The sequence below is a fragment of the Juglans microcarpa x Juglans regia genome, chromosome 4S (genome assembly GCF_004785595.1).
Source record: "Juglans microcarpa x Juglans regia isolate MS1-56 chromosome 4S, Jm3101_v1.0, whole genome shotgun sequence".
In the NCBI taxonomy this organism is placed as follows: domain Eukaryota; kingdom Viridiplantae; phylum Streptophyta; class Magnoliopsida; order Fagales; family Juglandaceae; genus Juglans; species Juglans microcarpa x Juglans regia.
Window position 1 is genome coordinate 14950541 of NC_054601.1, and position 11148 is coordinate 14961688.

General features: G+C 38.9%; 1 protein-coding gene across 2 annotated transcripts; it reads right to left on the reverse strand.

The window, feature by feature from the left end:
* Positions 1-1221: 1221 nt before the first annotated feature.
* On the reverse strand, positions 1222-3604 carry LOC121262276 (calmodulin-like protein 11). 2 transcript variants are annotated; one of them, XM_041164676.1, is made up of 4 exons: positions 3360-3604; positions 2641-2805; positions 2431-2498; positions 1222-1488 (listed from the first exon to the last, which is right to left on the reverse strand). In XM_041164676.1, the coding sequence occupies exons 1-4, from the start codon at positions 3433-3435 to the stop codon at positions 1354-1356; spliced, it is 444 nt and encodes a 147-aa protein (XP_041020610.1). In that variant the 5' UTR covers positions 3436-3604; the 3' UTR covers positions 1222-1353. The 2 variants fall into 2 exon arrangements, with proteins under 2 accessions (XP_041020610.1, XP_041020609.1); XM_041164675.1 differs by having other exon boundaries at positions 2431-2508; positions 2648-2805; positions 3360-3602.
* Positions 3605-11148: the final 7544 nt, after the last annotated feature.

The following is an 11148-nucleotide window of genomic DNA, read 5'->3' on the forward strand; positions in this document are numbered from 1 at the left end:
TATTAGACTAAAACTGACAAAAAATTACAGTTCTACTAAAACTTGTTATTTATGACAAAATGAAACTAATTGACAATATTATACTACAATAAGATTATTAACGACGATTATAGTCAATGCTAGTTTTATAATTGTCGTCACAATTACTTTTTCATTTGGTGGGAAATTTTTCCGCTTATGTATTTGCAACTAAAATAAATAACGGTATAAGTTTGGTTGTTAAAAGTCATATTAGTGACGAATTTTAAAATTTTCTTCGTTAAAGACAAACATTTAGCTACGATTTTTATATTGTAGCTAAAATATTTTCTTTTGCGAAGATAAATTAGGCTGTAAAAGTCGATTATTAGATTAAAATTGACAAAAAATTACAGTTTCACTAAAATTTATTATTTATGACAAAATGAAACAAGTTAGTAATACTCTACTACAACAAGATTATTAGCGACGATTATAGTCATTGCTAGTTCTATAATTATCGTCACAATTACTTTCTTATTTGGTGAGAAATTTTCCCTTTATATATTTGTGACCAATATAAATGACGGTATAATTTTGGTTGTTAAAAGTAATATTAGCGACAAATTTAAAATTTTCTTCGTTAAAGACAAACATCTATCTATGATTTTTATATCGTCGTTAAAATATTATCTTTTGTGAAGATAAATTTGGTCGTAAAAAGTCGATTATTAGATTAAAACTGACATAAAATTACAGTTTCATTAAAATTTATTATTTATGACAAAATGAAACTAATTGGCAATACTCTACTACAACAAGATTATTAATGACGATTATGGTCATTGCTAATTCTATAATTGTCGTCACAATTATTTTCTCATTTAGTGAGAAATTTTTCTGCTTATGTATTTACGACTAATATAAATGACGGTATAATTTTGGTTGTTAAAAGTAATATTATCGATGAATTTAAAATTTTCTTCGCTAAAGATAAACATTTAGCTACAATTTTTATATCGTTACTAAAACTTTGGTCGATAAAAATGATTTTTCTTGTAGTGTATCAAGTTCACTTACTAAATGATCATTAGCTTTTTCAAACTAATTCTAAAACATGATGTGGCAAGCGTACATTCAAATTGAAATCTACTCTCCTTTTGGATCGATGGTCTCAATTTTATGCTTAAAACCATTTGAGTAGGACAGATATTGTGTCACAAATTACTCAACCCTGGACTGTTTATTATGTTCTCAAACTTACAATTTTATGTACGTACATCTATTGCCCTGCAAACCTTGCTAGAAATCACTAGCATCAACGAAAGGAAAGGCATGGGGGCATTCAAAATGTTTAAGGTGTCATGCATGACTCTATTTTTATTTCGTTTTAAATCAATTGAGCATCATCATCCTTGCAAACTCTTCATAGCTGACTTGACCATCACCATCTAAATCAGCCTCTTTAATCATCTGCTCAGCCTCTTCGTCTGTCAATCTCTCCCCCAAATTCATCATTACATGTCTCAGCTACATAACAAAAAATGTCTTTATTTAGCCAAGGTAGGTATAGTAATATATAATTAATCATGGCAGTCATCATGTTCACATGATTCATTTGAAGCTGAAATAAAAGCTGGAACAAATTAATCATTATTAAGTGATGCTTTTATAATGTCCTTGGCTGCTTGATTGCATTACTTTTCTAGTTATGCCTTTGATTCCTTTAATTTTAGAGTTCTTTTTAGGAGACAAATAAAACATGAGGATCTAAATTATGATCTGGTGTATACCAACGTAGGATCTAAGTCATGTTGATTGCTTTTATCTCATACGTACGTGGTCAGGTTATAAGTGGGTACGTCTAGTACAAGACTTGATCGGAACTGTTGGCTGAGATCATTTCTAAAGTGATCAAGAAGGTCAAACTCATGATCACTCAAAGAAAGTGAAAATGGTGAAATTCAATGTAAGAGGCATTTCACATGCAAATTCCACAAGTACATAACTACACAAGAAGAAGCACATGCACATTTTTTAAAAAATAAATATATAGCTCACTCACATAAAAGTTGAAAAACAAAATCTAAGATAAATTAAGTTATCTCAATAAAATCTCAAGGCTTCGTTACATGCAAGATGTCTGCATGCGCGTATGAAACAGAACGAGAACTAAAAACAGACGAAAGGCAGAGAGAGGAGTGTGAGATCGGCGTAAAGGTTAATAAAAATGTGGAAGTAATTTGCATACAAGTTTTGTTGTCTTTCATATTTTATCTTTGGATAAATTTCTTCCAAATCATAAGTGAGGGTTAACAATAAAATTCTGAAATACTACTAGCGCGTATACGTTGGTATGCTCGAACGCGCGAGTACTCTTGGTGGATTTCGGATCGATACACCCAAAAGAAAGTGTAAGAGAGAACAGAAAGAGCAAAAGTATTTTATATGGCCAACGCAGGCAAGGCTCACCTCATTGGCTGAAATATATCCATCTTGATCCCTGTCAAAAACTTTGAAGGCTTCTTTTAGCTCCTCGGCAACATTTTCCTAATAGAATCACATCCTCATCAACATCATCTAACAAATATGTAAGAAGCTCTAAAGATAAAAGACAAACCTCCAATAATTGCTGTAAAAAATTCATATTATAACATGGACATAAATTATAGTATTGTAACGTACGTACCTTCATTTTTCTTGCCATAATATTCAAGAATTCTTCAAAGTCTATGGTCCCATTTCCATCAGCATCAACTTCACCAATCATGTCTCGAACTTCTTCTTTTGTGGGGTTTTCATTGAATGACTGAATGATCGTTGCCAATTCTTCCATAGTAATGTACCCTACAGCATAAGTACTCAGAATAAGTCAAACAAAATTTAAGCATTAATGTTTCTTCTCCTTATGTTGCGGGACAGTGATCAATTCTCAAATTCGGGTAAGAATTCGAAAGGTTTCATATGAGAGAAATAAATACAAAGTGATAAGTAAAAGTTGATACCGGAAGAGAAAAAAACACATGAAGTGAATAGTCATACAACGTCATATATGCCGCCGCACGCCGGCATTTTCGAATAATATCAAATACTTAATAAATATTGTATAACTCATTTCGTATATTAATCTCTTTTCAATTATAAATATTGGTTAGGAATTTAAGGGGATTTTCATTATGGGTGTTTTTAAAGTATTAGCTTGAAGATTTCATTATATGAATTTTGCTGGGCGGGCGTGCGTGCATACGAGCTATTGAAGATTCGAAGGCCAAAATCGCCTCCATATCTGTCAAATATAGAATTTCTAAACTGCAACATATTGACCGTAAAATGATGAACCATACGTTACACACAATATCAGACAAGAATTAATAACAAACAGATGATTGGTAGAAACACACCGTCCGAGTCCTTGTCAACGAGACAAAAGGCTTCTCGGAACTCTGCAACCTGATCTTCTGTCAATGCATCTGCCATGCTAGCTGGGTTTAAAGCTTTGATACTGTACGTAATCAACTCAGAGACACACAGAGCTGCTGCTTAATTTCCACGGGGAGAAAACTGATGGGGTTTGAAAGAAAGAATGGTTAATTATTAAAATTGGGTTTTGGAGAAGTTATTCATATATATTTATATATAAGAAGTTTCTCCATTCAAAGCATGCAGTATGAAATATATACATTGTAATGGTCAAACACGCGTGCGAGAAATTCCCATTCAGCGTTGGAGATTTTCTAGAAGTACTCGGTCTTGGATTAATGGTTCAACCATAGAAATTTCTCTATCATATTTAGCTCCCGTTTGAATACAAAAACACTCTCAATCCAATATTCTATCTTATCTCATATCATCATTATAAATTTTCTAAATTTCTATACAAAATATAATAAACAATTTAATTTTTTTAAATCTCAAAACAATAATAATATTAAAAAATAGTATTATAATAATATTTTATTCAACTCATCTAAAATCATCTCAACTCATCTCATTTCATCTCATCTTACTATCCAAATGAGCCCGGTCAACAAGACCATGACTTTGATTTGCATTATTATTATTATTATTATTATTTTGAATTTGGAAAAAAGATATGCTCTAGTTAATAATTCTTGGAGTTGAATATATATACTCCTTGGTTTGAACATAAATGATTCATTCTATTCTAAGTGTAGAAAAAAATACACCATCCACATCACTAATGTGTGTAATTTTTTTTTTAATAAATTAAATACTGAGTGTCTGTACTCCACACCAGCTTATAAATTGAATTTATTAATATGAAAAACCCATTTGAAAGATGAATGGTCACGTAGAGAAATGATGAAAGTTAATTATTTGGATCAAATTACATGCAGTACTTGGGTCATTTTTAGTGAAAATATCATTGAATACGTGGGGTTAAAAATTGAAAGGACGTGATTTACTCATTTAATCATCTCAATAGATCTCGTCCATTCATTTTCATATATAATATAACACATACAAGTGATTTTTTTTCATAGGATCTAAGCTCAATTATTTGAATCATTCAATCATATGATTTGCTAAAAAATAAAGATACTTAAAATAATGTAAATAAAATAATATAAATGAAAGTGAAGATCATAGATTTAAATGGTCGCGTGGACTTCGTATAGTTCACGATCAGTGAGTCTAATTTTTCCAAAAAGCAGACTACCGAGAAAAAGTCTGATCATAACGCTGGACTAAGACTGGTTTTGGATTTTGAGTTAAGTTGATTTGAATTGAGTTCTTTATAAATAGTAGTGAGTTGAGATGATAGAGCAAGTTTTGTGAGATCAACTTAAAATGAGTTTAAAGGTGTTTGAATATTAATATGAGTTTAGATATATTTATGAGAAGTTGAAAATAGTTGTAGGTTTGTCCCATATGTAAAAAAGTGTTTAATTGAAAAATATTGTGGGTTTTATGTGTAAAGAAGTTTTGAGTTAAGATGAATTTAATAATTTTAGAGTTGAGTATTTAGATGTTAGACTCAACGTAAAATTAAGCTGAACTGAATTGATCTTAGTTGAATCTACCAACCAAACGGGGCTAAGTTGATCTTGAAAACAGTACTAGCCTTGAAGTTTGAGTATGTATTTAAATAATTGACTGAAATACTCATTTAGTATTAGGTTTTGTAAGTTTTTTCCCGAAAAAAATTCTGGTTATAAAAGCAACAGAAATAGATCAAGTCTTCATTTTTTTTTTTTAATTTACTAGTAGGAGGGCCCGCCTCCCTCCGTAAGAATGACTTGATATTTGAAAAAAATAAAATAAAACAAGGAGTGATGTTTTCAAAACACCATAGGAGACCAAGTGCTCGGACCTTAGGACGAGCAAAATTGCTTGAACCCAAACGTGAGCAAAGAGCACTTAGACCTAGGGGCGAGAAAGAGTGTTTGGACCCTAGAGCGAGCAAGAAGTGCTGGCATCCCAGGCGAGCAATGAGTGTCCGCACCTAGGGCGAGCAACAACATCTCACACACAAGGCAAGCAGAAATGTTCGCGTTCGTGAGCAAAGAATGCTCGCACTCTAGAGTGAGCAAAATTGCTAAAAATCAAGGGTGAGCAAAGAGTGCTCAAACCCAAGGGAGAGCAATGAGTGCGCACACACCGGGGTGAGCAAAGACAGCTTGAAGCCCAAGACGAACAACAACAAATCACACACAAGGCAAGCACAAGTTCATGAAGAGCAGTAGTGCTCGCCCCCACAACGAGCACCATTAACAAGCATAAAGGTTTAGCCAGGGGCAAGCAAAAGAGCTCATTTGGATGGATGGGTGAGCAAAAGTACCCACACCCGAAGTGTGAGAAAAACTGTCTGCCACCTTAAATACTAGGGCAAGCAAAGAGAGTTCGTACCGTGGGTGAGAAACTTTTACTCGAACCGGGGGCAAGTAACAATAGCTTGAACCCAAGGCGAGCACAATAAAGAGCAATAATGCTTGTTACCAAGGCGAGTATTGTAAAGCCCGTCCTTGTGATGAGTCTTTTTATAAAATATTTTGAGAAAGGACGATGGGAACTACCGTCCGATTTAAAACTTTTTACTTCTTCCCAGGGTGCAAGACTCTACGTTTATAAAATAAAAATGTGCTTTTACAATAAAAGAAGTTTACAGCGGAAAACATCAATTTTAATAATAAAAAGGCCTCTCTTACATTTAAACCTCGTGCCTAGACTTCCGTGCTCTTCTCCATGGGCCGTGTCCGTCCTGATGTGTTCTTCATTTCCTTCTCTGTGGGAGGGGAGGGACATGCATAAAAACTAAAATGAGTCGAAGACTCGTAAGCATTACTTCATATAATTAAAATATAATAACATAGGTTTTCATTCATGCATTCATCATTCGTACATACTATACTTACATGCATGCGTGCATACGTACGTTCATTTGAAAACGTCACTGGACGAGATTTTCCTTTCTTTTCATAAAACGTGTACCCGTCAGTGCCTTCATTTCTTAAAGTGCGTTCGTGCATTCATGCGTACATACGTACATATATACATTCTTTTTTTTCATTTTCATAGGCCGGTACACACTGTTACGCCCCGTGTGTTAGGGTTAGATGTCTTTTGGACCTGGATCCCGCCCGTGGCCACAGGTTAGGAATCCCTTTTCATAAGAGGCAGCACTGGGTGCACTACCAGTACTACTTACCCGGCATTGCAATCTTCCGATTCATTGGTACCCTTTCATTCATTCATATGGCCGTTACGTGTCTTCATACATTTCATGCTTTCATTCATTCTTTTATTCATTCATTCATGCCAGCTCTAAAGAGCTGGAGCTTTCATTCAGTTCTTTCTTTCATTTAACATAAGAAAGCATTTCTTTTCATGAGAAAACGTCATTTCGTGAGCATGGGCTTGAACGTCCTCTTTCATGACGTCCACGAGTATCATCTCGCGGCCTTCACACAAAAGTGTCAGTTCGCACCGTCCATAAAACGTAAAGCATGGGCTCAAACTTCGCCTTTCGCGGCATCCGTAAGCATCACCTTGAACGTTGGCCTTCGCGGCGTCCACGAGCATCACCTCGCGGCGCTGCGACAGCGTCGGTCCGTAGGATCCGTGAAGGCGTCGGCTCAAGATCGTCTTTCGTGCATTTACATCAGTTCGTTTTCTTTGAAAATACGTACAATAGATACGCCGTATAGTCATCCATTCGCATGCGTACAATTAATAACTTTTGGTGCGTAAAAATGGGCTTTCATGGAGGGGCCATACGTACTTATACGTTTGAAAGCATGGCAACTTCTTTCGTAAACATTTTCTTAACGAGAAAAGCTTTTCGTTTTCGTTTCGTAATTTCTAGAAAACTCTAGAAGGGCATGAACGTAATACTTACCTGGACTCCATGCTACTTTCATACCATGCAGTCCATTCATGCGCGTGTCAGCTGACAACCTACATGCATACATAACCTTAACGTCATTCTCTATCTAATGCATAAGCAACTTAAATTATAAATAGAACTACGCTATACTTGGAACACTCTCCTTCTATCCTGCACTTACGTGCCCTTTACTAAGCTAACTCTAAGGCTTAAGCACTGTGCAACTATACTGTGGATAGATTACCCATTACATATGGTGAATCCGTCTGGTACACGTGTCTCGCCAGACTACACATGTACCTTACTCCTTTTATCACCTAAGATCAACATATAACATGTTGATCACCTGCTCGTAGGAAGGAGGGCCATATTCCGATACCAACATTCTATTAACCCGGCTAGCATGACTCTTCATGCTATCCGTCCCTTCTTACAGTTCATCCCAACACTTAGTGCGACAAGGCTCCATTCACAACAACGCCTTATGTCACATCATATAGCTCAAGACTATTCCCAAGCTACACAGTGACCTTGTCACATCACCTGACATCCCGCTACGTCATTTCTTACATCAACCCTTAACTCATCAAGAGTACGGTTCCTCACGTACTCTCGTAACATCGTGACATCTCGTCATGTTCCCGTTACGCCATTTCCACACTAACTCTTCACTCATCATAAGCACAACTGTCAGGAACCACAGCACTTCGTGACGTTGCCCGATCATGCTTCCGCTGTGTACTCTTATACTTATTCTACTACTTCACGCATACTTCAAACCGTAAGTCAATCACGGTGACACTTGTCACCTCAGACTACAGGCTGCACCATAACTACTTCGGGATATTGTTCCACAATTCTCGACACTTTTCATCACATTTTACGCCCATCAACTGCACAACTATCCTTATCTCTGCGACACGTCACACGAAGTGTCGCTGCCTCGTGGAGTACACTCCACGTATACTCCATACACATTATGCCACATCACCACTACGGCATACCCGTCGTATAGTGCGTCACTCCATTACATGGAGTACATTCCACATGTACTCCTTTCATACCCATCACGCCACATCATCCCTATGACATACTCGCCATATGGTGCATTACTCTACCATATGGAGTACATTCCACATGTACTCCCTTCAAATACACCACGCCACATCACTATTATGGCGTACACGCCATATGATACATCACTCCACCACATAGAGTATACTCCACATGTATTCCATTTACACATATTATACCACATCACCATTATGGCATACCCGCCATATAGTGCATTCCTCCACCACATGGAGTACATTCCGCATGTACTCTCTTCATACACACCACACCACATCACCATTATGGCATATCCGCCACATGGTGCATTACTCCACCACATGGAGTACACGTCACGTGTACTCCATTCACACACCACGTCATACAGAGTACACTCTACGTGTACTCTTCCCATCCCACATTACGCCAAGAGAGTATATTTTACATATACTCTCCTTATCCCACACTGCGCCACACGTAAAGTACACTTAGCGTGTACTGTTCCCACTCCACATGCCACGACATCCATACAGCACATGCCCCACAACTACACTGCACAGCACAACCACGCCATCATTACAATACAAACTCCACAATTGCATTACACAACATAGTCCACAACACTTCACAAATATGCCCAACACTTCACAGTACATCACACCTCCATACTATACAGTCAATCCCCTAATACTAACATCACAATCCACAACCTAGTCCACTAATCAATATCTAACATAAATAACGAGAGATAGAGGATTATATCATCGACGGGATAACCCGTGCGTTACTCGCTGATCGTCACAGCCAATGACGTTGGAGAGGTCGTACGTGGCGGCTAACCCACATACGTTGACTGTTTGGGCGTTTGGATAGCTAAGTGTGGTCTTGGAAGGGCTCGTGATGGCCTCGTGATGGTGGTGAGGGGCATAACATGGCGGCTCTAGCCATGTACAGTGCCGGTCAGTCACACGCAGTGACTGTCCATCACGTGCAGTGGTTACCCACCACATAGAGTGGTGGTTTGGAACCTTGGGCTTGGCTAAGTGAAATGCGGTGGAACTCGTGGTGGCGTCAAGGTGGCGCCACGGTGGCTCATGGCGGTGGATCTGGCCACACAGTAGAGGAAAGGTCGTGGGAGAGTGAGAGAGAGTGTGCGTGCATGGGTGGTAGATCGGGGCCATGGGAGGTTGGGTTGGCTTGGTGGTGGCCTGAGCAGGCTGATGACGGTGGTTACCCACCGTGGGTGGCGGTGCACGGCAGTGGAGGACGCACAACCCGTGCGTGCATGAGGAGGAGACCCGTGCATGGAGGAGAGGCCATGGGCCTCGGGTCCAAGGGAGGAGGAAGGGGGAGGTAAGGGGAGGTCCACGGTGGTGCCTGGTGGCCGTGGGAGCTACGCACGGCGGCGCACAGTGAGGAAATCTGTTAGAGACCCATTTCGGGTTCTTGCCGTGGAAGGAGAGGGAGGGCTGCGCATCAGGGGTTGGCTTCGGTGGAGGATAATGGCCGGCAGGAGGAGAAGCTGTCGTGGGAGCTGTGGCACCGTAGGACGGCGCACGGCAGCGCTACGTGCATCAAGCCATTCGGGCTTTGCACTTCCAAGGGAGAGGAAGAGAGAGCGTGAGAGGGAGAGATCGGTGGGGGTGTGCTCGCCGGAGGAAGGGGGAGCTGATGGTGCCGGCGGTGAGGGCTGCCGACACACGGTGGCACCGGGCTGAGGCATGGAGCATTCGGAGAGGGAGGGGGACGAGCTACGTGTTGTGCAAGCCGAGAGGGAGGAGAGAGAAAGGGCTGGGGAAAAGTGAGGGAGAAAGAGAGAGGGTCTGGGTTTATAATCCAGTCCCTTTGTCTTAGGGTCCTCAAAACGATCTAACGATGAGATATTAAAACACTGATTTGAAAATGCATAAACGTTAACTTAATTAAAAGCACTCAGAGGAATTAAGGTAAATATTATTTTAAACTAATTTTAGTTTATAAAATAATATTTCTTCATCATTAATAAATGATGAAGTCTTATTTAATATATTTAAAAGGATGAACCGTTTAATTTAATTAAAGCTTTCAACATAATTTAAATCTCTTAATATTTCAAATAACTGGAATCATTTTAATAATTAATATTAAAATGATCTCCGACAATTATAATATTTTGAAACTCTTCAAAATATTATAATTGTCTCTTTTAAAAACAAGTTTAACTCAACGATACTAGAAACACCTCATATAAATATTTCTAGTACATTTAAACACTGGGCGTACTTTAGAAGTCACCTAATATCTCGAGAGGCACGTCGTCATGGTTCGGCGCACATGACGATGCTCGCAGTTGCCAGAAAGAATGGCAGACTGCTGCATAATTCCGTCATCGAAATTTGCTTACGTCATAGAGGATGAGTCTTACATAAGAAAGAGAGAAGCTTATGTAAGAAGAAAGGAGCAGGGGTTACAAGTACAAAATGGAAAAGTGCTCCCCTGATGTGAGCACCGTGTTGGGGCAAGCAAAAGTGCCCAACCCAGGGGTCATACCTAAGGTGAGCACCATGAGGAGAAACAAAGCTCGCCCCCTTGAAGAGCAAAAATTCTTGCCTTCTCAAAGATCACCGTGATGGAGCATGAGGGTTTGGCCAAGGGTGAGAAAAAGTGCTCCCCTGGGTGGAGGGGCCATCAAAAGTGCCAACAACCAAAAGTGCTCTCACCCCAGAGCAAACAAAAAGAACTCCCACCCCAAATGAGCAAAGAATGCTCGAATCTCAGGGTGAGAACAATAGCTTAAACCCTGGGGCCATCAA

Excerpts from the sequence above, each read along its gene's own strand:
- LOC121262276 (XM_041164675.1), bottom strand. The coding sequence starts at position 3,435 with ATGGCAGATGCATTGACAGAAGATCAGGTTGCAGAGTTCCGAGAAGCC. Across the intron at positions 2,806-3,359 it reads CGTTGACAAGGACTCGGACG|GGTACATTACTATGGAAGAA; the intron begins GTGTGTTTCTAC and ends CTTATGCTGTAG. Across the intron at positions 1,489-2,430 it reads GATATATTTCAGCCAATGAG|CTGAGACATGTAATGATGAA; the intron begins GTGAGCCTTGCC and ends TTTGTTATGTAG.